Source organism: Microchirus variegatus (genome assembly GCF_963457635.1).
Source record: "Microchirus variegatus genome assembly, chromosome: 5".
Classification (NCBI taxonomy): Eukaryota; Metazoa; Chordata; class Actinopteri; order Pleuronectiformes; family Soleidae; genus Microchirus; species Microchirus variegatus.
The window spans coordinates 33743354-33770053 of NC_139806.1; the positions used below are offsets into that span (position 1 = coordinate 33743354).

Below are 26700 nucleotides of genomic sequence, written 5' to 3' on the forward strand. Positions count from 1 at the left end.
CGCCCCCTTTGCAGAATTTGCACAAACAGATTGCTTTTGTCGGGAACTGGAGCTCATAAAGCAGAGAGTGGGGGGACAAAGCAGCGAAGAAAAAGCAGAAAGTGTCAGAGAATCCACCAACTCGGGGAACTGAACTCAAGCAAAGGCCATACGGTGTGCACATTCACACGGGCTTTTCAGGGGTCAAATCCTAGATTTGTATAAAAGCAAAGGCCTAACACAAGAAATGTCTTGGGGGAATTTAAAGCCTCACCATTTGAGTGTTTAATAAACTGTTTTAAGGGACAATGTGTAGTATTTATGGGTTTATATAACCCAAAATCCACTTTTTTATACATATAATGTGCTCCTGCATTGTCTAGTCGCTGTATAATAGTTTTTGTTTCATTTTTGTAGTGTTTCAAAAAGTCATAAAAAATAACATGGTCGTGGGCCGCGGTCGCATAGCCACTGTTAGCAGCGAGACGCCATGTTTCTACCGGAGCCTGTAAGGACAAACGCGAGAGAACAAATCAAGCGTCTCTTTACTTGTAGCAGGAAGTCCCGCCTCCACTCTCTCCGCTTCGTCCGCTACGGCCGCGGTAGCTCCGCCCTCTCCCTCGCCACACGAACCTCATCTGCTGACACGGAGAAAGACGACGAGGACGACATTTGACCAGCTGAGGACACCGTAGCGCTCAGGGAAGGGAGGGGGTGAGCAGAGGAGCAGTTCTTTGTTGTAAATTTCAGCCTCTCCTCTAGATGGCACTATAAACTACTTACTTTACCTTTAAGTAAATTTGTTGTTTGTCTTGATTTCCCATGGTCAGTTTATTTTCAATAAGAATAGTATGTCAAATGGACGGTTTTTCAATTGCAACTGAATGTTAACTTGATTACAAATGTGATTTTTGCAGTGTAATGTATTTTTGTGTTGTATATAAACAACACAAAACACATTTTAGACTGAAATGTTGCTTTTAACCGGTCTGCTATGATAAATTCTAAAAGAGTTGCAGTTGTTTAATACCTTGGACAGGGACAGTTAAATTCAGCACATTGGACAGTGGCTGGACCCCACCCCCTCAAAAGGTGCTGCAATTTCATTGGCTGTTTTGCCTTCAGAAGCTCTTTGTCAGCCAGACATGTGGTTATCAACGGAAATCAGACATCAACAGTCTGGAGAGAAATCAACAAAAGTTGTGCTTTCACAAACGGAGTGCAGCTGATTTTTGAAAAGGACTATCACAATCAGTAGGTACTGGTAAAGGCTGCATCCCCCGGTCGACCACTTGTCAAGGTACTGTTCTGTAGTGTTCAAAAGCAAACTTTCAAAGTCTCCACGAAAGAAAATTTTGCTGACCCTTATCTTGATCAACAAAAACCAAATAGATGGCAACCACAACTAAATTTAATTAACTTTTTCTGGATTTGTACAATAGAGAACTCAAAGACTGACAAACATTGTACTTAAGTGGCAAACCAATGTAGTTCGAGTCAGTAGATTAGCTTCAGTTGTGCAAAATCAGTCTGAAACACCTCGGCTGAAGAGAGCTTCAGTGAGGAGAGATTTCTATCTGCTCGTTTACAGCAACTAGGAGGTTTTTGACCATAAAAACAAGTTAATGCACGTAAGTACAAAAACCACACATTTACTAGGGATGCAACGGTATTCGGTATTTTACCGAAACCATGGATTTCACCAGTTGGACATCACAGTCATTCCTTTTCAGGAGCGACAGAACCATCTGAAACATCTGAATCCTACTGCGGTCAAGCTAGCTGTGGTTTGCCTTCGCCTGGTCAAATCAGCTGAAAGATTTTTTTTCTTGTGCGCGAATCTACTAACGTTTACGGTAAACGTAATGAAACGGCACTGAAGAGCTGGGACTGACTGTGAGTAGTTTAGATTCATATTGCTGGACCGAGTAGCATCCAGCTGCAGCCCCGGAGAGCAACAACCTGGAACAACAATAGATTTTTTATTTTATTTTTTTTAACTTTGTTTACACTCCGAAACAAGGGATTCCGCCAGAAAACTCAAAGAATAACAAAGAGAAAATTAGAAAGTAGTGAACTAAATACTTAACAGACTACCTGCAAGCATAATACGAAGTACTTTTGAGTAATCCTCTGTCAAAATCCTTTACAGAGGAATAGATTGTCTATTTTGCCCAACTTTAACATGGAATAAAAAGCTTATTTCCCATAAGTAGCCCAAGGTTCATACACGCTAGAATCAAGTACTTCCCAGGCTACCTGCATGATTAATATGAACAACTTTTACCGTATACTTTGTGAGTAATCCTCTGTCAAATGTCCTAACAGAGGACAAGATTAAGTCGATTTTGCCCAACTTTGACATGAAATGAAGCTTATTTTCCATAAGTAGTCCAAGATTCATATACTACTGAACCTAATACTTCCCAGGCTACCTGCATGAATAATATCAAGTACTTTTACTGTGTACTTTTTGAGTAAACCTCTGTCAGAATCCTTTACAGAGGACAAGATTAAGTTGATTTTGCCCTACTTCGACATAGAATTGAAAGCTTATTTTACATAAGTAGTCCAAGATTCATATACTACTGAACTTAATACTTCTCAGACTACCTGCATGAATAATATCAAGTACTTTTAGTGTGTACTTTTTGAGTAATCCTCTGTCAAATGTCCTAACAGAGGACAAGATTAAGTTGATTTTGCCCTACTTCGACATTGAATTGAAAGCTTATTTTACATAAGTAGTCCAAGATTCATATACTACTGAACTTAATACTTCCCAGACTACCTGCATGAATAATATCAAGTACTTTTACCATGTACTTTTTGAGTAAACCTCTGTCAGAATCCTTTACAGAGGACAAGATAAAGTTGATTTTGCCCTACTTTGACATTGAATTGAAAGCTTATTTTACATAAGTAGTCCAAGATTCATATACTACTGAACTTAATACTTCTCAGGCTACCTGCATGAATAATATCAAGTACTTTTACTGTGTACTTTTTGAGTAAACCTCTGTCAGAATCCTTTACAGAGGACAAGATTAAGTTGATTTTGCCCTACTTCGACATTGAATTGAAAGCTTATTTTAAATAAGTAGTCCAATATTCATATACTACTGAACTTAATACTTCTCAGGCTACATGCATAAATAATATCAAGTACTTTTACTGTGTACTTTTTGAGTAAACCTCTGTCAGAATCCTTTACAGAGGACAAGATTAAGTTGATTTTGCCCTACTTCGTCATTGAATTGAAAGCTTATTTTACATAAGTAGTCCAAGATTCATATACTACTGAGCTTAATACTTCCCAGGCTACCTGCATGAATAATATCAAGTACTTTTACTGTGTACTTTTTGAGTAATCCTCTGTCAAAATCATTTACAGAGGCTTCCTTGGTTGAGGCTTGCCCTCTCTGGGAGCTTTCTCTAGTGTTAGCAATGTTATCTATGTTTGCAGCAGCATGTCATGACATGAAACACAGGTGCACACGCAGGACAGCGCAAGAGCACGGTATGACATGATGGCACATGTAGATGGACAAATAATCCAGATGGCAAAATAATGAATTCTCTTGATCGGGCTTTGTCAAAAAATACAGACACTGACCTGGGAAGAAGCAGTGAGAGAGGCTTGTTCTTCTGTCTTTTGTTGTTAGTATATAGAATACATGACAAAATATGGGATAAAAACAAAACACACACAACAAGCAAAAATAGGCCAGACTGATAACCTGCACACAATTTACATTGTGTGGTTGTCTCTTATTGTGTTTCTAGTTTGTGTCTTTATTTTATGTATTTTTATTGTGATGTACTTGAAGATGTTGGCCTTTGAGATGTCATGTAAAACAATTATTTTTATTATTATTATTATTATTATTATTATTGAGGTAGTAGTAAAAGAAGTAGTAGCGCATGGTGAAAATTTGATTCAAAGATTCACATTCAAACAGGATTTGATTTCTTGCATTTTAAGAATTTTGATTACTTCTGAACAACTGAGCCCACAAATGAATAAAGTGTGTCTTTCTGTGTAAACATTTTCCTTCATCTCTGTAATAGTTGTTCACTACGGAAGCGTATTGCATTCACTTGAAAAAAAAAATAATCTTTTTTTCTCACTAATTTCTCACTGATTTTTTGAATATTTTTTGTTTCTGGTTTTTTGACTAATATTTTTTTTCCCTGTTTTTCTGTCTAATTTTTTTCTGTTTTTCTGAGTAATTTTTTTAATGTTTTTCTGAGTAATTTTTTTCTGTTTTTCAGAGTAATTTTTTTTCTGTTTTTCTGAGTAATTTTTTTTTCTGTTTTTCGTGCAAATCTTTTTTCCCTGTTTTTCAGAGTAATTTTTTCTGAAATATCGAGAACTCTCGCGAGATAAATAAAGGAGTGAATGTGTTTATTATTTCGAATGCTCTCTAAACTCAGAAAAAAATTACTCCGTAAAACAGGGGGAAAAAAATTGCACGAAAAACAGAAAAAAAAATTACTCTGAAAAACAGAAAAAAAATTCCTCCGAAAAACAGAAAAAAAATTACTCAGAAAAACAGGAAAATAATTAGACAGAAAAACAGGGGAAAAAAATATTACTCAGAAAAACAGAAAAAAGATTATTCAAAAAATCAAACCGAAAATTAATTACTGAGAAAAACTGGATTATTTTTTTTTCAAGTGAATGCAATACGCTTCCGTAGTTCACACACCCAATTTATGTTAATTTAAGTTTGGTTTTTTTCACTCCTTGCCAACTAGGGAGGGGAAATTTACGAGCCGTCCCTGAAAGCAACAGAGAGGCCAGCACATACATACACACACACGCACACACAAGTAGCAGACGAAGAGGAGCAATCACTGTGGATCACAGTAAGTAACACGTTACTATTAATGTCAACATGAAAACTATGTCACACTGTTATACAGTGTAATACCAACCCGGCACTGAAATTACAGCTGCCTGACTCACATTTACACCGAATAGTAACGTTTCGGTCAGTGAAGCAGAGGAAAAAAAGTTGCCATCCTCATTTCCTGTGCTCGTACTTCACCGTTAGCTTCGTTTAAATGTCCCATATGAGCTAATTCACCAACAACACACTTGCTAACAGTGTTTGTACATGTTTAACGAATGTATCTGCTTTAATTTCTGCTTCGTGTCGTAAAAACGTAACGTAGGAGTGAGCAGCGACTTAATATCGACCGCATTCCTCCTCCAGTGTTCCGTCATTTTGGTGTTGGTGGTGTGGCGTAACTACGATAGCGAATGTCAGTCACTCACGTACCAACGCTCCCACGCAATATTGCCGATGCTTTAAAAAAAATGAGCCGAGCTAACGGTAGTTGTTGTTATTGGTAAGTTTATTTCTTGAAAGTGGCGCGTTGTTTTACTTAAGTCACTTTTTACAAAATGGCGTTGATAAACAATTAAAACGTTAGTACGCAAGAATAGCGTAGTAGCTGCCACGCTGTTAGGGTGCTTCCTAAAAATGTGTTTCGTGGCCCTCTGCTGGCTGAGGCGGTATTGCAGATGAGTCTCAGATTGTGGCATATAAGAAGTGTTCCACCATTTACTAAAGTTATTGAAACATGTAGTAATAAATCTTACTTTGAAGATCTTAAAATTAAATATTTCTAATTGAGTTGTTCTTTACATTTCAATGATACACAGGGCATCCCACCTATGGCTCAAATGTTAAAAAAATATGATTATTCATTAGTGGGACAAAATATTTTTGTTTCAGTGTTGACTGCTTGCTTAAACTTTGTGCTACATTCTTAGCCCCAACTTTGCTCAACTTTTAGGTGCCTTAAAGGTGAAGTAAGTAGTTTATAGTGCCATCTAGAGGAGAGGCTGAAATTTACAACAAAGAACTGCTCCTCTGCTCACCCCCTCCCTTCCCTGAGCGCTACGGTGTACGCAGCCGGTCAAATGTCGTCCTCGTCGTCTTTCTCCGTGTCAGCAGATGAGGTTCGTGAGGCGAGGGAGAGGGCGGAGCTACCGCGGCCGTAGCAGACGAAGCGGAGAGAGTGGAGGCGGGACTTCCTGCTACAAGTAAAGAGACGCTTGATTTGTTCTCTCGCGTTTGTCCTTACAGGCTCCGGTAGAAACATGGCGTCTCTCTGCTAACAGTGGCTATGCAACCGCGGCCCGCGACCATGTTATTTTACATGACTTTTTGAAACACTACGAAAATGAAACAAAAACTATTATACAGCGACTAGACAATGCAGGAGCACATAATATGTATAAAAAATTGGATTTTGGGTTATATAAACCCATAAATACTACACATTGTCCCTTTAAGCCTCTGGAATTTGGGTAGCTTTGTTTCTGTATCCGTGTTTTGGTCTGACTTTAAGTGTAACACTGAGTGTTATTGGCACTGTAGCTGTGTCAGCATCAGACACATGAAGATCAGCTGTGAAGTATAATAATTAACAGTGTTATTATAATACGCACTATTGCAGCTCGCTGCTGAGCTCAACTGAACTAAGAAAGGAACGAATCAGTTCATGAATTGATCCCAGTCAGTTTGTACTTTTAAACGAATCACTCATGACCGACACAACACTAATTTGTACAGATCTGTGAGAATCATTCTGTTTTCTTCAGTCTGTAGAATATGATTGTTGACTGAGAGTTGACCGCATTGCTAAATCACTTCTTTCAGGAAGGAGGAATAATTGCTTACTTGCACGTAATTGCACGTACTTGCACTACTTGTCTTTATTAAACAAAAAAGACAGCTTTGCTATTACATGTCTTACATGTGTGAATGAAGGAAAAGCCAGAGCTTGGAGTGTAATTCAAATATCACAACAACCTCTCAGGTTGCTCCTCATGTGACAGCTTGTTAAGATGGAACAGAGAGGCCATGTGTGATCATGTAATGTTTGACACTGTGGAAAAGTTCATTGTTCCCTCCGAGCATTGATTATGCAGAGTGGAAACTTACTATAACTGATAAGGGCAAATTATTACATGTCACTAGATCTTGTTTGTGGTTGAAGTGAGTCATCAGTTTCTTCTTTTCCTGTGAGGTAAAAAGTACCTTAATTTGAAAAGACCCGCAGCCGCGGCTGGAGTTCAACACAGTCTGACGGCTCTGACAGCGTTTTGCATTACGTTCATCTGCGCATATACCATAGCCCGTGATATCCGACAATAACTAGTAATATCAGCACAATAACTGTTGAGGAATACAGAGCGAGACTGAACAAGACATGGATGCGACAGGAGGACTGACTGTAGCCTCAAATGAAAAGCTCAAAATTCCCGTCTAATTAATGGCAAACGCTAATCTGTGTCGCTAATGAGCCACGGAGCGACAACAACCCACTGGGCTGGACTAAACCAAAATAGTGGAAAACAAGGGGGGTGTTCTCTAAAGACAGACTGTTACCTGCGATGCACGGGTGCTGTAAAACACCCCTATTAGCATGTGGTACTTTCCTCCTAATGAAATTCACCATAAAAAAAATTTAGTCGACCAATCACAATTTTGGTCGACCAATTAGTCGACCAGTCGACTTTGACTTTACAGCCCTAGTGTCCATGTGGTTCTGTGCTTTCTTCCATAGAGCTAGTGTAGAATTACACACTCACTCTTAATTTCATTATGTTTGAAGGTTTCTTTTTAAGAGGTACACACTTTCATAGTCACTGAAACACAATCTGTTTGATCTCGGAATATTTTTAAAACGTTTTAGTATAAAAACAGAAAGTGTCCCATTTTAATATCTTGACTTTTTTCCAGTTCATCTGTACACAAGACCACGTGTCACTGCAGAGTTTCTCCCCAGAGCAACACTCTGCTAGCTTCCTGTGGCACAGTGTTTCTCCCCTGAAGCCTGAGGCCTAAAACAGCACTCATGTGACACTGAGACAGAGAAGTCCCAGCTGAGCTGAAGAGGAGCTCAGTTCTCCACTGGAGTGTCAGACACTCTGCTGATTACACACCAGGGCTCACTCTGCCTGGTGTCTGTGCTGTCACTGTCAGCTGCTCCAGGCAGCATTTACACGGATGCAGAGGATATATAGGCAATAAAATAGTATAGTCCTGCCTGTTGGTTTTTAAAGGTAATTTTGATCATAATAGAATAGGTTTTCTAAAGTATGTATGCAATTCTAGAGCTATTAATGGGGGTGGTATTTTAAAGGTACAATATGTAGTATTTATGGGTTTATATAACCCAAAATCCACTTTTTTATACATATTATGTGCTCCTGCATTGTCTAGTCGCTGTATAATAGTTTTTGTTTCATTTTTTTCGTAGTGTTTCAAAAAGTCATGTTAAATAACACGGTCGCAGGCCGCGGTTGCATAGCCACTGTTAGCAGCGAGACGCCATGTTTCTACCGGAGCCTGTAAGGACAAACGCGAGAGAACAAATCAAGCGTCTCTTTACTTGTAGCAGGAAGTCCCGCCTCCTCTCTCTCCGCTTCGTCTGCTACGGCCGCGGTAAACGAACCTCATCTGCTGACACGGAGAAAGACGACGAGGACGACATTTGACCGGCTGAGGATACCGTAGCGCTCAGGGAAGGGAGGGGGTGAGCAGAGCAGCAAGTCTTTGTTGTAAATTTCAGCCTCTCCTCTAGATGGCACTATAAACTACTTATTTCCCCTTTAATAATAAGCATTGGCCAGTTATTACAAATGTTGCATTTTTGTTCTCAGAAACTTGATAAATGCTGCCTAGTGACTAAAACATTAGTAACTCTTTACTTTTTTGTCTGTTGTTATAATAACTCTTACCAAATCGAAATTATATTCAAAAGATACAAAACTGAACTAGCACCACAAGCGGTATTAACAAGTTCGAGCTCGAAGCGCGCGAGTCGATGTGCGCCCACCTCGACACGTGCGCCTTGAGCTCGTCTCCTGTTCATTCACTGTCTGCGGTGTACGCGTAATAATGATCAGCGCCATCCCTGGGCTGTGGAGGTCATCTTTTGCAGACATGTTCAGGATAGGTACCTGGGGCCTCACGTACAAAGACTTGCATGGATTTCCTACTAAATCTTGGCGTATGCCAAAACCCAGAAACTGTCGTACGCACAAATAAATTCAGATGTATCAAAGTGTGCGTACGTATGGATCCAAGCACGTTCCCTTTGTACATCCCAAATCAACGTGGAATTGAGCGCACATGCAGTGGTGCCAAACTCCTCCCTGTTCACGCCCCATTTACATATGCAAATCAATTTAAAGGGACACTGTGTAGTATTTATGGGTTTATATAACCCAAAATCCACTTTTGTATACATATTATGTGCTCCTGCATTGTCTAGTCGCTGTGTAATATTCTTTGTTTCATTTTCGTAGTGTTTCAAAAAGTCATGTAAAATAACGGTCGCGGGCCGCTACTGCATTGCCACGACGCCACGTTTCTACGGGAGCCTGTAAGGACAAACGCGAGAGAACAAATCAAGCGTAGCTGTACTTGTAGCGGAAGTCCCGCCTCCACTCGCGTGGCTCTGTGTGTGCATTTTAAGTAGCCATGTGTATTCTCCCTGTGACCGTCAGCTTATTGGATGAAAAAACAAAACAATCTTTTTTCATGTTTTACTCGTTTTGCGCTGGGCTGACTGACTTGCGCCCTCTTTGGCAGTGGCGGGCCACATATTGTATCAGACCGTGGGGAAAAAAAGAAAAATCGGTTAAAAGGAACCCCGGCTATAAAACTTGTAGTTCTTCAAAGATAAATGTTAGTATCAGTTATAATAAATTTAATATAAAAAACCTTCTTGATGTCTTTGTATCCACCCGCTCCGGTGAGGTCTTTTAGCAGCTGTGGTCGACTTTCGATTGGCTTTTATCGAAAGGCAACAAGGGAAGTGCTGTGAGTTTACACAGCTTTCCCACTGACAAGAAGAGGAGAAAGGAGTGGGAAGATGCCTGTGGAAGGACACAACTTCCTAAAGATCCGCGGCTGTGTTCTCGACATTTTTCGCCAGAAGCATTCGAGGCTTTTAGTCGACCACAGCTGCTAAAAGACCTCACCGGAGCGGGTGGATACAAACGGAGACTTAAACCAAATGCCTGTCCGACAATTCTCCCACACAAGGAGCCTAAACGCCCGCGTGAAGCGAGTGAAATTCGCGTTAGAAAGCGTCAGAGACGAGAGACGCTGGATGCTTTCCTGAGCAGACAACCCGCGTCTGCAGTCGCCGCTTCACTGTATATCCATATATGGAGACGCAGTTGCCGCACGTACACCACCGGGTTTTGTCCCACTCTCGCCTCATCCCGTCTTTCTTGCGCTTCATTTTGATGCTCGTTTTGTGAAACATTGTCAGTGCTGTCCTCCTCCTGTATGTTTCGCTCGGGTTCAAATTGAAAAGGCTGAACAGATGACATGTTTATGCTGAACAGTCACAACAGGGTCCCGAAGCCCCCAGTACAACCTTTATACGTCACTACCCAGAGTGCATTGCGACGTAAACAACAATGGCGACCTACGAGTTCAAGAAGGTTTTTTATATCAATTTATTATAACTGATACTAACATTTATCTTATAAGAAGTCTTATAGCCGGGGTTCCTTTTAAAAATATGGGCCAAATAGTTGTTGTCAATGATCGTGTAGCACTTTTTTCTAAAAATCTGCATTGGCGTCAGCCATAGAAAAACCCATATTGGTTGACTTCTGTCATACTGTTTATAATAAGGGAAATGCATTGGTATGTATAGTTTTTTTGTGTATGAAAAGTAGTAGATGGGGGAGAGAGTGAAATAACGTAAAATAAACATAAAATAAAACTCACTGCCAACTAGTTGTCAAAGGCTTAAATACGACACAAAACTATACTAAAACTTCATATCACTGAATATCAATTAAGTACGTCGAAGAAACGGTGTCATGTCACAAATCAGCAATATTTCAGTTTATCAATATTTTATTGTTTTATTATTCATGTTAATAATTGTTCATAATAATGATTATTAAGTGAAAAATGTGACCCGCTTTCAGACCTGTACTGATGACTGGACATTTGGATATCTGTATGCGAAAATGCAAAAGTCACTTCAGGCATTTTCTGGAAATGTTTGTTTATAATCCAGTGGGTGGGTGTCCCATCTCCTGTCTTGTCAAACTTGGCTCTGCCCGGCACCTGGGTGTTGTGAATGAGCTTGAGCTATGACGATGTTTCACTCTACATCGTATATACAATTCTTAACACTTTATATATTGCTTCTTTTAGAAAATGGTCCACTGAGAGGGGAATATGCCAGTCACGAGTCAGAGCAGTCCCTGTCTGTGGACGCAGATCCCCCAGAGTGGCCTGTCTCCATGTGACCGCTACAAGCACGCCTGCTGCAGCTATGATGGACATGTCTACGTCCTGGGAGGCAGAGAAAACAGCTGTATGAGGGACCTCTGGAGGTACAGTGTAGGTAAGGGCAAATACACAAGAGGAGGGCACATTTGGTCATCTTTCAACCAAAAGGTTACAAGTTTAAAGCGGACCTAGACTGGAAGTTCCAAATAATTCTGTTTATGAAGACCTGAAAGTTTGTTTATGAAGCCCTGAAGGTTCGAAATAAACAGTTCAGCCACTGCTGAGAACGCCGTGTTGTATTGTAATCTCGGGCTCAGCGAGATATCTGAAAAAACCTGTTCTGGTTATGTAAACAGCATTTCTCCTGAACAGTGGATCCTCCTGGTCCGGGCACTTGTCCGGGCACATCTGGTTGCGTACATTGAACCGCAGAAGAAGAAGAAAGTCCGTTGTGGAGGTGTTTCATTTGCAACAGGGTCTTCTGACTCTGGGTCCGACACCGGGTCGTAAAAAAAGGACTGCAGCGGGGAGTCGTGACAAAGCCCTTTTTAAACATTGTTCAAACAATGTTTTGATAATGAGTAGCAGGGGGAGCTGCGCTTCTGAGAGCGCATTTCTATCTGCTCGTTTTCAGCAACTAGGTGGTTTTTGACCATAAAAACAAGTTAATGTATGTAAGTAGACCTCCATAACTCACATACATGTGCGATAGGACCACTCTATGGGAGCTTTAATCCCTGGCTCTGCTTGTCTACATGTTTTTTTCATCTCTGGAACACCTGCAGGACGTCACACTGGGGCTGTTGTTAAATCCTCGATTCCAACTTTGCTTTCGAATGTCGAGATTGTGACGCCGTGCCAATCAATATTCGATTTGCAAATCGAAAACTGTGACACCGCTAATAAACACCCAGGTTCACGACCCAATCCGACTGAGGGCCTTTCTGTATGGAGTTTCATGTTCTACCCATATACACCGAGATTCTATCCAGGTGCTCCAAGGTTAAATGGACACTCTAAACCAGGGGTTCTCAAAGTTGTGATACCTGAGGGCCAATTTAGGAACCCAACTTTGGACTGAGGGCCGCCAAAGGGAAAAAAACGAAAAAAAACCTGAAAGAAATCCCATTTGTAATAACTACAGCGTCCAAAATTTGACAAAACCGACATACTATACTATGTTGTCCAAAATGTGACATTTTTTTGGGAAAAAGGTTTTTGGTCCAAAATTTTACAAAAATGACATATATGCCGTCCCAAATTTGACAATTTTTTTCCCAAAAAAAAAAGTTGTCCAAAATTTGACAAAAATGACATATATGCCAGTCCATATTTGACATTTTTTCAAAAAAAATTTTGGTCCAACATTTTACAAAAATGACATATATGCCGTCCCATATTTGACCATTTTTTTCAAAAAAAATGTTGGTCCAAAATTTGACAAAAATGACATATATGTTGTCCCAAATTTGACAATTTTTTTCAAAAAAAAAAAAAGCTGTCCAAAATTTGACAAAAATTACATATATGCCGGTCCATTTTTGACAATTTAAAAAAAAAAAATGTTGGTCCAAAATTTTACAAAAATGACATATATGCCGTCCCAAATTTGACAACTTTTTTCAAAAAAAAAAAAATTGGTCCAAAATTTTACAAAAATGACATATATGCCGTCCCATATTTGACCATTTTTTTCAAAAAAAATGTTGGTCCAAAATTTTACAAAAATGACATATATGCCGTCCCAAATGTGAGAAAAAAATTTCAAAAAAAAAAAAAGTTGTCCAAAATTTGACAGAAATGACATATATGCTGTCCCAAATTTGCCAATATCTTTCAAAAAATAAAAAATTGGTCCAAAATTTGACAAAAATGACATATATGCCGGTCCAAATTTGACTTTTTCTTTTTCAAACCAAATTTCTGGCCAAAATTTGACAAAAACGTCATACTATACAGTGTCACTATGTCGTCCAAAATGTGAAAATTTTTTGGGAAAAAATTTTAATGCCAAAATTTGCCAAAAACGTCATACTAAACTGTGTCACTATGTCATCCAAAATTTGATGACATAGTAAGTACAGTTGTACAGTTTACACTCATTGGTCTGTATCCAGTAATGTCCAATAAACATTTAACAAGATTAGTAGCTCCTGGATTAAAACTATCAACTGTAATTCATTGTTGGCCGCCAGAAATGTTTCTGCGGGCCAATGGCCGCACTTTGAGAACCAATGCTCTAAACTGACCTTAGTTGTGAATGTGAGAGTGATGCCGAGTATGCCGTGTGTCAGCTTGGCTCTGACTCTCTGCAAGAAAATAGGTGAATGGCAAAACTGTAGTGTAACGCAGCTTTGAGTGTGCTGTATAAGGGCACATCCATTTCGTGTTGAGTTCTTTTCAGGGTATAAAGTATGTCACATGTTCCATAACATCCAGAAGACTGCCTTGTACTGTATGATATAAACTTTATTAAGAGCCAGATAATAACAGCCAATCAAACTCATACTTGTGTCTGACATCTTAGTACGTAACGAGTGGACAGAGTTGAGCTGCGACGATGTAGCTGCGCCAGAAGAGCTAGAGGAACATTCCATGGTGGCGTATGAGGTATGAACTCATCCAGATCTGTTTTATATTATAACTTTAAATTGCTTAAAACAGGGGTTTACCTTGTGTTGCCTGTGTATCTGCTGATGTGTTAAATGGCTCTGACCTTTCCAGGGCTTCCTCTATGTGTTTGGAGGCATGTTGGATTCTGCATACACCAAGTACAAATGTGCCCTGTGGGTGTTTGACATCGGTGAGTTTGACTGTGAAAGTGCACTCGTGTATATTTTACACTTTCGGCCAAACACAATGATTCTCTTCCTATCTGTAGTTGAAACTGTGTGAAACTGTACTTTCATGTGTTTCCTGACTTAGCTTTTTTGAATACATACATACATATATTGAAACGTTTGAACTAAACAAAACAACTGAACCGATGAAAGAAGTGTGTATCACTGCAGTGATACTGACAGTCATACTAGAAGTAAGCCAAATATTCTTAAAATTGATTAACATTTTCTGAATTTAAAAAGATCTTAAGTAATCTCCCATTGGGAGAGCTTGTAAAATTACAGTCATCGATAGACTATAATCTGAAAAGCTGGCAACATTTTCCAAAAAAGTTTACTTTGCACAAGCAAAGTAATTCTGTCATGTAATAAATGTTAACTTAAATTTAGTCTTTCTTTGCTTGCTTAAATTGACTTTAAGAGGGCATACCTTAGAATATATTATATTTACACACACACACCAATCTGTGATATTGAATTTTACCTCTGTATTTAAAGGAATACGTCACTGATTTGCATGTGGCTTTTTATTGCTAGAATAGCAGTAATGTTTTGTCACTGTGTGACAAATGTCAGTTCAAGGCTTGAAACTATAACACTAGTTCTGCACTTTTTAGACTCACCCATAGGGAGACGAGATTCCAAGAATAGACAAGACTTCATTCCCAGATTGTAAACAAGGTGTCCGCCATCTTTGCTAATAGTTAGAAAAAAAAGAAATCGCATTTGTAATAATTTTAATGACCAGATTGTAGTTCTACAGTTTACACTTATTGGTCTGTATCCAGTAATGTCCTATGACCATTTAACAAGCTTAGTACATCCTGGATTAAAACTATCAACTGTAATTCATTGCAGGGCCGCCATTGGCTCCTGGGCCGCACTTGATATATGATGTATGATGTATGATGAATGATATAGATATTGTTATACAATATAAAACATGTTTGCTGTTTTAAACTGTTAGGCACAATTCTAGATTTTTTTTTGAAAGTTATTTTCTTATGTTTTCTCATCATTCATAGTAAACATTATGAACAGGGTCCAAATGGACGTTAGCAATAATAGTTAATCATTCTATCAGTTACCATGAACAGCTGTGAATCTACACACAATGTTGATACGTGTCATTTCTAAGTTTAAAAGGTGTGGTGGTATAATCAGTTTCCAACCACATAATGCAATTAAATAATACTCCCAAATGTTCAAAGAAATAATTCCTCTTCAAAATGTAAACTGAAATTCCTTCTACAGGGAAACAAACTAAGTACAAAACTTACAACTATTGAGCAAAACTCAAAAAACTGATGTCTACTTCTCTTTTCCTTTCCTGTGTGTGTGTTTTTTTTTCAGGGAAGCAGAAGTGGACGCCATGCCAGGGAAAGACGAGCTACCCTCAGGTACAGCACATCTTTGAAATATATAACACCATTACCAATGTAATGTAACTGGAATTTGCCACATTTGTAGGCAGAGATGAAAGACGTGTGTGTGAATGTGTTTAGAGGCAAATGCCAACCAACAGAAAAGGACACAGCGCTGTAGTAGTTGGCTCTGCCATGCTGGTGTACGGAGGTCTCGTGGACATGAAGGGGTCTTCACAGGACTTTTGGAGTTTGGATATTGGTGAGTTTCTACTCACTTTTATTCCAGTTAATAATAATAACAGTGAAGTGTCTTGTTCTGAAGTTGTCAAAGCCTTGTGTTCCTGCAGAGATCAGCCCACATTGTGGACAATCCTCCAGTATGTGGTTTAATTCGTGTATATTTGCTCACACGTGTTTTGACAGATACTATGACTTGGTCTCTGCTGAGTACATTGCAGCAGAGCTTGCTAGGCCCTGGCCCCAGACACAGTCACTCAGCCATGGCCTACCAGGACTGCATGTACCTGTTCGGGGGCCTGAAAGGCCTGTGTGAGCAGAGAGACTTCTGGAAATGGAATTCCAGCAACCAAATATGGAGTTCCCTCAGAACCAAGTGAGTAGTTGGTGTAAACAAGCTAATGTTAGCCACTGTGAACATTGTGTGTCGACCGTTAAGCCCAATTTATACTCCTGCATAAAGTGCTCTGCGTAGGTTACCCAGAGACTCTGCGTCGACGTAGAGCCTGTCGAAGAGCCTCTGCGTCGTCTCCGACTGCACAAAATATTTTTTAAGTGTCCGTCACTCCGTCAAGGGACAACGGAGACGGCAAGAGCTGCGATTGGTCCTCAGGACAGGCCGAGCGAAGATGCTCTGTGCCGGCTCACAGTGAGCACCGAGCGTCCACAGAGGCGGAGCTGATCCCCGCCGATAACGCCACTGCCAAACTATAAATACGTCATATCTTAACACACACAGCACATGTTTAGACTCTAAATGGCCAATTTCTCGCCTCAAATTATCTTAAAACTGCGTTCCGTCACACAAAAAAGTGAGAAACGGCCACTGTTTCAACAACAACAGTCTTTCTCTCTTGACGCCATTGCTCACTGTAGCCAGAAGCACAACAACCTTGCGCAGCGACCCCTACTGATCGGGCGGGAAATTGCAGCGCGTGTCCGTCACCACGACGCAGAAGTATAAATGCTCGAGTCGTCTCCGTGGTGACGCAGACGGATAACGCATTACGCAGTCGGAGAAGTATAATGTGGCCTTTACTCAGCTAGAACCCTATGTACAAACCGAAGCAAAAATAGAACGTGGCTCAGCAAAACACTGTTTGACGGGGGACCCTTTTCACTGCTGCACCACACATCCTTGGGGCTTAGCTGAAGAAGTAAGTGGAGTAGTAATTGCAGGAATGATCATGTTACTCCTCCAACTCAGGAGGAGTACAAGTACATACACTCTTGGAGAGTACCAAGAATGTATTTACTTACACTAACAGACACAATCTCTCTCACTGAAGCACTCATTCATGCATAGAAAAATCCTGTTGTTTAATGTGAATATTGGTTATACTGCCCAGCATGACTATACCTTTAGATAAGTTTGAAGATGTGTCACCTTTCAACCAATAGGCTTGGTAAGTTCTGACTAACTGGATTATGTTACATTTTTCAGAGTTAAAGAATTCACAGAGCAAACTTAGCTCCACAGAATAATCTCACATTAAAGACATGACTCCGGATAATGCGGCTGAATAGGGAGCTGACAGCGGGAGACTATCATTTGTTCCTTTGCACAATTTCAGGAATATATCCAGACTTCAAAAACAGTTTGAGGAAGTTAGATTAATCAGATGTAAGTTCTTGCGTATAATTTGAGGATTTCCAGCTTTTCTTTGTCACAGCTGGCGATTACATGCTATACTTAAAATTAGAATAGGGCCAGTGCTCGCTGCTGTGAAACAGTATGCCCCTTCTTTTGATCGTTTCCCTCAGATCCGGTCCCGGCAGGCTGATGGGTCACTCGGCCGTGGCATACAACGACAGCATGCTTCTCTTCGGTGGTGGTTTGAGCCAGGGCAGACCAAAGAACAGTCTGTGGAGGTACAGCTTCAGCACTCAGACCTGGAGCCAGGTCGCTACACTCCCGGGCTCCAGCTCCCCAGACAAGATCCACCACTGTTGTGCCGGACTTGGTCCCAGCTATATGTTGGACACCAGCAGCCCATCCTCCAGCTCCGGATGCCAAGCTAAGCAACTCAGGCCCTTCAAGAACAAGTGTTTCCCGGCGTCGCTGACTTATCTAGGATCAGAGGGGGCCATAGAGCTCGAGACATTCAGCATGGAGAAGTGTTACAGCAGCAAAACACTCCAAACAGCCTCGAAGCTGGACAGAGAGGTTTTGACGGGAAAAGACGAACAGATCGGCTACGGTTTGACTTTTGAAAACAAAGCATTCAGTAAACAGTGGAGCTGCACAGAGGAGGATCTACTCAACCAGGAGGACAGCGATATCGTCCAGCACCTGCCCGATATGCTGCTGGTCCTCGGAGGAAGACCCTGCACCAGTCACGGCCGCATATCCATGTGGCAGATGACTCTCACTGACTCGTAGCAAGCATCATGTAAGCTGTGTGAAGAAAACAAAACAGTGTTATAGTCTCACTTTATCTTTGTTTACCTATACTCTAAATCAGGGGTTCTCAATGTTTTGATACCTGAGGGCCAATTTAGGAACCCAACATTGGACTGAGGGCCGCCAAAGGAAAAGAAAACAGAAATAAATCCCATTTGTAATCATTTTAATGACCAGATTGCAGTTCTACAGTTTAGCGTTAAGTAATATAAGCGTTAATATAATGTAATTTAAGCATTAATATAATAACGCTTTAGACGTGCAGTTTATGAACAGGCAAGGCAGGCAACTGCTTGGGGCCCCCGAGCCGAAAGGGGGCACCCGACACGGAGCCTGAGGGCTGTTGCCTAAATACATGTTATTTACAGTGCAATGTATAATTTTATAATTTACAGTATTTCTTTTTTTATATAGTTATATTGTCTTATAATGTGGGTTCTTTACAATGTAATGTTTATTTTTTACTAAGTTTGTATAGGTTTTTTTTTTTTTTTTTTTAAAGTTATTCACAGTGTTTCATTGTTCTTTACATTTATATTTTCACATACTTCATCACAACAACCTAGCTTGTAGCTCGTCTTATTCATTTCCCCATTCCCTTCACCATAGTCTTACAGCACTAGCTAGTTCCCTCTGCTGGTCACATTAGGTATTACCGTTGATTCATTTCATATCAACACATCTCCGTTCCTACAACAATATAAAGATTTATGAATGATAATTCATCGTGATTAATCCACAGCTACCCTGGTTTTAATCTGATTCAACATTTTAATCTTTTGACAGCCCTAATATATATATATATATACAGTGACAGTGGGACTTTAATATAAACCTAAAGTTCAAAGTTAGAATAAAGAAAACATTAATAATATACAAATGTTCACACTGAATATAAACAGGTTGAGTGAAAGAATCGGGGAGTTATAAAACTACTTTAACACATTGTTGTTGTTGTTCCGAATAATAATCATACAATTATATAAGGGGAAATCATGGAAATGCACAATATATGAGAATATTGTGGGAAACACCTCGTCTGCATTGATGGAGTCTGACAATCAGCAGATACATCCAGTCATAAATGTTTTATTGAAGTTATTCAGCGTGTGTGACGGTCACATCCTGAAAACCACTGTGTATATTTCCTCCTTCTTCTTCTTTTCCTTTCATCATCTTGTTACCTTGTTACATAAAAAAATTAAAAAAAAAACTTGTGCCTTATCATCATTAGATTGCATTGTTATCTCAAGTCAGATCATTTTTTTTCGAAAATGGCCTTGACATGACACACAGACCTTCACACATCAGGAGCAGAGGGATACTTAAAATTTACTGCAACCAGAATGAAGGGCAAGTCAAATAAAGACTGATAAGGTTTCCTCTGAAGATCTCCCGTACGTGTTGCACTATCCCCCCGTCTCTCTTTGTGTGACGCGTTCAGAAAGATTCATATAGAAAACTCCATGTATGCAAATCACGGCGTGAAGCCTCATATTTACATTGTTGTCATTTAAAGCATAAAACTACGTTTAGTGTCTTAGCAGTACCTGAAATAAATGAAAATTAAATAATAATAAATTAAATTAAAATCACAATATTTTTATATAAGTATGTATAGTAATATATATATATAATAGCACTTATAAGTCTAAATGTATAAAGTATAAAATGCTAAACAAATACATGGAAATTAAATGATCTGTTTTTCACACGCATAAAGTAAAATGACAAAAAGAAAGACATACTATAGGGCCTTTACCCCAAAAGGTAAAGTAACAGAATAAAAAAAAAAAATACTAAGAGGTTTTAAAATGCTAAAAACTTTACATAAAACAATAAGGGGGTTAAATGTTGATTTTGTTGCATGTCGGAAAGCAGCTTTAAATTCTTTTGTACAGAGACGACAGCGTTCATCTATTAAATGCACATTTTGAGTTAACATCAATCCACAATAGTAGATAAAAATCTGACTATGAGATGTTTCACATAAAGGAAGAGGACAATTCAGGACAAATCAGTATGTGAGGAGGAAAACAGTCCTTCCACACGGCTGCACAGCTGTAGTTGCGAGACAATGTTTTTTGGGGGGGTTCTTCTTGCCTCTTCAAACGCAGCAGTTTTTCTACCGATTGAATAAACTTGTGAGCTCGCGAAGACACTGAAATACGATGCGGCGTCAACGCGGGAGCTTTTATTCTGAAAAGTAAACCGGAAGTTTACTTTCATACTTCCTCTACCACCTGTGCTGGATTCTTGCGGCTCTGCAGCTGCATCCGCCTGAAATAGAAGTGCTGCGTACAGCAACAGTTGGCTAACTAATGTTTAATCATTAACAGAACACTCGACTGTCGTTTCGTCCGACAACGATTTTCTTTGCTTCTTTTCTGCCAGCTCTGCCATGATTGTAAAATCGCGCAATTGCTACAAAGGTTGTGTGACAACATGCTCACATTTTTTTGTTTATTTGTATGATCTAATAGTTTGTCTTACTTAAAGGGACACCGTGTAGTATTTATGGGTTTATATGACCCAAAATCAATCAATCAATCAATCAATATTTATTTAGTCCACAGTTTACAAAACATAGTTTGTCTCACGGGACTTCACAGGGTTGGTAACATCCTCTGTCCTTAGACCTTTGACCAGGGTAAGGAAAAACTACCAGGGAAAAAACCCTTGTTAAAGGGAAAAAGGTTAGAAACCTTAGGGAGAACCACAGATGAGGGATCCACTCCCTTGATGGACAGACGTGCAGTAGATGTTACCCAAAAACATACGATACACAATTACAAAGAATAAAAAGTGAAAAAGTCTTTAAATGCCAGGGTCCATCTGGACAAATTCACTTTTTTATACATATTATGTGCTCCTGCATTGTCTAGTCGCTGTATAATATTCTTTGTTTCATTTTCGTAGTGTTTCAAAAAGTCATGTAAAATAACATGGTCGCGGGCCGCTACTGCATTGCCACGACGCCATGTTTCTACGGGAGCCTGTAAGGACAAACGCGAGAGAACAAATCAAGCGTCTCTTTACTTGTAGCAGGAAGTCCCGCCTCCACTCTCTCCGCTTCGTCTGCTACGGCGGCGTAACATTTTGTTCATCCTCCTTTTACAGAAATAACAGCCTCTAAACGCTTCCTATAGCTTCCAATTAGAGTCTGGATTTTGGCAAAAGGTATTTTGGACCATTCTTCTTTTTCAAAACATCTCCAGTTCAGTCAGGTTCGATGGTTTCCGAGCATGGACGGTCCGCTTTAAATCACACCAGAAATTGTCAATAATATTCAGGTCTGGGGACTGAGATGGTCATTCCAGAACGTTGTATTTGTTCCTCTGCATGAATGCCTTAGTAGATTTTGAGCAGTGTTTAGGGTCATTGTCTTGTTGAAAGATCCAGCCCTGGCACAACTTCAACTTTGTTCCTGGACATTGTTCTCCAGAATCTGCTGATATTGAGTGGAATCCATGCGACCTTCAACTTTAACAAGATTCCCAGTCCCTGCACTGGCCACACACCCCCACATCATGATGGAACCACCACCACATTTAACTGTGGGTTGCAAGTGTTTTTCTTGGACTGCTGTGTTTTTTCTCCACCATGCATAACACCCTCTATTTTAGGTTCATCAGTGCTTAAATCTCTGAGATATCTTTCTGTATCCTTCCCCTAAACCATGATGTTGAACAATCATTGTCTTCAGGTCATTTGAGAGTTGTTTTAAGGCTCCCATGTTGCCACTCTTCAGAGAAGATGCAAAGAGGAGAAACGCTTACAATTGGCCTCCTTAAATACACTTTCTCATGATTGGATTCACCTGTGTATGGAGGTCAAGGGTCACTGAGGTTACCAAACCAATTTTGAGTTCCAATAATTAGTGCTAAAGGTATTGAAATCAATAAAATGACCTAAATGTATGCACATGTCTAATTAGTTAAAATAATTCTTGCACACTTTCTGTAAATCATGGGTTTCACTTCTCAAATATCACTGTGTTTGTCTCCTATATGATTTATTTTACTGAAATGTCTTATCCAAAGAACCAATGATTTATAAAGGAACACACACGTGCTGACCATGCTGGGGTTCCTGGCAACAGGGGCATTCCAGTGGCAGCTGGCCAACCGGTCAGGAGTGTGCCAGTCAACCCTGAGCCGAGCCAAACCGGCTGTGTGGGACGGAATCATCCAAAATGTCATCCAGGTTCATCAAATTCCCGTACGATGCTGTCGAACAGGCCAACATTAAAGCGTCATTTGCAGCGAGAGCCGATTTCCCTGATGTAACCGGAGCTATTGACTGCACACACATTGTTAGTTTATCGATAGTTTTTTCTTTTAATTCTCCTCGTATGTAAACATACGGACCCGGTAAACAAAAGTCAAAAATGTATTTAAAGGTACAATATGTAGTATTTATGGGTTTATATAACCCAAAATCCACTTTTTTATACATATTATGTGCTCCTGCATTGTCTAGTCGCTGTATAATAGTTTTTGTTTCATTTTCGTAGTGTTTCAAAAAGTCATGTAAAATAACATGACTGCGGACCACGGTTGCATAGCCACTGTTAGCAGCGAGACGCCATGTTTCTACCGGAGCCTGTAAGGACAAACGCGAGAGAACAAATCAAGCGTCTCTTTACTTGTAGCAGGAAGTCCCGCCTCCACTCTCTCCGCTTCGTCTGCTACGGCCGCGGTAGCTCCGCCCTCTCCCTCGCCTCACGAACCTCATCTGCTGACACGGAGAAAGACGACGAGGACGACATTTGACCGGCTGAGGATACCGTAGCGCTCAGGGAAGGGAGGGGGTGAGCAGAGGAGCAGTTCTTTGTTGTAAATCTCAGCCTCTCCTCTAGATGGCACTATAAACTACTTATTTCCCCTTTAAGGGCGCTTTCACACCAACAGCGGTTGGTGCGCACCAAATGATCCATTCGAACCAAAAACTCTAGTTCGTTTTCGTTTTCGTTGGTGTGAAAGTATCAATCGCACTCGGGTCCGCACCAAATCAAGCGGACCGAGACCGCCCAAAAAGAGGTGGTCTCGGTCCGCTTGACTCCGCACCAAATGTCAGACTCTGGTGCGGTCCCTCTGGTGAGAACGCGAACTCTGGTCCAAACCATATTCTGCAGTAAATGCCACATGGACATAGCCTACCTTGTAGGTCAATCTTCGTCTCATAGTTAGCGCGACCACATTCATGAAAATGGCGCATCTCCTCTCTCTGAAATGACGAGCTATACGTCTTCGCCGACTCCGGCGCATCAGCAGATTGTTTCTCCAGACGCAGCCGCGACTCATTGGACTCAAATTGGATATTTTGCCAAAAATGGCCAATACAGAGAAAAGTAATAAAACGAAGATCAGAGCAAGTAGCAATGTGCGAACGTGTTATTGCTCCATAGTGAGTCAAAATTGGCGCTTTTTTTACCGGAAGATATAAACACATTGATGAAACGTCAATCGGGCCAATTTTGGTTCGTTTGCTGGTGTGAAAGCGGACCACACTGGAGTCATATGTTACATAATAACAATTGTATTGTCTGGTGCGGATCAAATAATCGAACTAGTGGCGTGAAAGCGTGAAACGTGGGAGAGTCTCCAGTTAAACTTGTTTAAACCTGTAGAGGTTACACTGTCTTGCAATTTTTCAATTCAATGCTAAGGTTTAAGTACGTGACAACAACTTTGACAACAAAAAGCTAGATCGTGCTCCAGTGGAGATACAGTGTACTGCATGTGCAACTTCATAGTGGCAAAAGTGAACTGCTATTTTCTTTAAGCATGAATCATTCGTTTGGTTAGGGTTTGTTGGTTGTTCTTTAAGTTTAAAGTTAAACATTACACTTGTCAGATGGAGACAGACTTGAAGGTAACTCTGCAGAGAAGGATCCTGTGAAGGTAAGAACAGCCCTGTTTTATAATATCCTCATGGAGAATGAATTAGAAGTATTAGAAGTAATAATAATTTAGTGTAGTTTGTAAATCTTGAACTCTTTGAATTTCATGTTGCACAAAAACATATCCATTTGTATTTCTTTTAACTTTCACTGCAATAGAGTTTGAAGATTTGAAGATGCTTGACATAATATAAGACCCTTTCTGATTTAAAATGTATTTTTAACACACAAAAAAACTGTATTTGTGGCTGTTCTAAAAAGGCCTGTTTTATGTTTGTACATTTATACACTAGTCGACCTGCGGGTTTTCGCTGGAGTTTGTTTGTCTGTCTGTCTGTTAGTAACACAACTTTACTTAAAGTAAAGACACTGTGTAGTATTTATGGGTTTATATAACCCAAAATCCACTTTTTATACATATTATGTGCTCCTGCATTGTCTAGTCGCTGTATAATAACACTTAATAAAAAAACAAACTTACTACACAAATTGTGAGTAGCATTTGCATCGAATGGTGGACTTCCTGATCACAACTCCTTTTCCTGTCCAAGCCTGTCAGGGAAAGATGGTGACCCAATGTTGGGACCATCTTAAAATGCAACATGCACGCTCTAGAGCAGGGGTTCTCAAAGTTTTGATACCTGAGGGCCAATTAAGGAACCCAACATTGGACTGAGGGCCGCCAAAGGGAAAAAAAACATAAATAAATCCCATTTGTAATAATTTTAAAGACCAGATTGCAGTTCTACAGTTTAGCGTTAAGTAATATAAGCGTTAATTTAATGTAATTTAAGCATTAATATAATAACGCTTTATAATTAACTGGGTAATTACCCAGTATTTTGGCCATTGTTCTTACCTTCTAATTACAGGTTAATACCAAGTAACACATTTCTGTTACCATATATTTACTGGGTAAATAGCTAGTAATTGGGGGCTGTAGCTACCTGCTTATTACCAGCTTATAACCCAATAATACACTAAAATTCACCATATACAAACCAGGTAAATACCCAGTATTTTTGTTTACACTTATTGGTCTGTATCCAGTAATGTCCAATAAACATTTAACAAGCTTAGTAGCTCGTGGATTAAAACTATCAACTGTAATTCATTGCGGGGCCGCCAGAAATGTTTCTGCGGGCCGCCATTGGCCCCCGGGCCACACTTTGAGAACCAATGCTCTAGATAGTTTGTCCATTTGGACAACTATGGGAACATGGTGACAGATGAAGATGGTCATCTTTGTTAAAGGTCACATAGAGTGGTCCTGTTGCACATAAATGTTAGTTATGGAGGTCTACTTACATATATTAACTTGTTTTTATGGTCAAAAACCTCCTAGTTGCTGTAAACTAGCCAATAGAAATCCTCTTTTCTGACAGTGTTTTTCAGCCGTGATGTTTCAGAGTGAACTTTCACCCCCAGAAGACAGAGTCTTGTGATTGGCCAGTACTATCCAGCATATCCGTTCTCAGAAGCGCAGCGCCCCCCTCTGGAACAGTGGATGCACTGCTCCTCATTATCAAAACATTGTTTTAACAGTGTTTAAAAATAGCTTCTTCACGACTCCCCGCCGCAGTCCCTTTTATGACTTTAAACCGGAGTCAGACCCAGAGTCAGAAGACACTGTTGCTCGTGAAACACCTCCACAACGGACGTTATTCTTCTTCTGCGGTTCAATGTACGCAACCGGATTATCAAATTAGTGCCCGGAGCAGGACGATCGGTTGTTCAGGAGAACCGCTGCTTACGTAACTATTGCGGGATTTTCAGTGATCTCGTTGAGCCCCGAGATTACAATAAAACACAACGTTCTCAGCAGTGGCTGAACTGTTTGTTTCGAACCGTCAGGGCTTCATAAACAAGGTAATGACGCAGATACACACCAAAAAAAACAGCGATAATAGGAACTTCCGGTCTAGTTCCGCTTTAAGCAAAACCCTCAGCTAAAATACATAAATGCTCCGAAAACCATTACACATATACAGACATGTTTATGTGTAGCATATTTAATAAATAATAATAATAATGATAATAATAAACAAAACTGCCGCTCACTGGACCTTTAAAACACTATAATGTTGACACACGTCTGTATGACACAACCACAAATGTTCTTGAACAACCGCTCAATTGAATTATAACAATGATAGGATTTGGTTTTCCAAAGTTTTACTGTCGCGTTAAATACTTTTTTAGTGGCCACATAAAACTTTTATCGTCTACTCATTACCCGCCATCCTGTGATTTAATGTTTAAAAAAAAATGCTAAAGGCCGAAGGGTGTCATTTTTACGGGCCGAGCGAACACAATGAATACCTTGTGCATACAGGGAGTGTCCTGCAAGCATCTTCACTGCTCGCTGTCATTGTGGGATGATGATGCTGTATAGTATAGCTGCCCAATAAAGTTTTAAGAGCAACAAAGAGCGATAAAAGTCGGAGCAATGGTGCAATCGTATTTCACATTTCAGAATGATTCTCTTTTTTATATGCACGTGTTGCCGAACACTGACCCCATAAACCATTAAGTATTGGTTAATTTTTTATCCCTTTTTTTTTACATTTTCCCTGCTGATTTGAAATGAGTGTGGCATAAAGAGCAGTGGTCACTGTCATCTTCCTGGTTTTTACAAGGAGGACAAGGAGGACGTGGAGCAGTGTCCTGGAATCAG

The 26700-nt window shown here is 40.0% G+C and overlaps 1 protein-coding gene across 1 annotated transcript; it reads left to right on the forward strand.

The window, feature by feature from the left end:
* Positions 1-4785: 4785 nt before the first annotated feature.
* On the forward strand, positions 4786-19277 carry klhdc3l (kelch domain containing 3-like). Its single transcript, XM_083890130.1, has 8 exons — positions 4786-4851; positions 11193-11385; positions 13798-13880; positions 13995-14073; positions 15464-15510; positions 15616-15736; positions 15901-16090; positions 17479-19277. The coding sequence occupies exons 2-8, from the start codon at positions 11217-11219 to the stop codon at positions 18095-18097; spliced, it is 1308 nt and encodes a 435-aa protein (XP_083746256.1). The 5' UTR covers positions 4786-4851; positions 11193-11216; the 3' UTR covers positions 18098-19277.
* The last annotated feature ends 7423 nt before the right edge of the window (positions 19278-26700 follow it).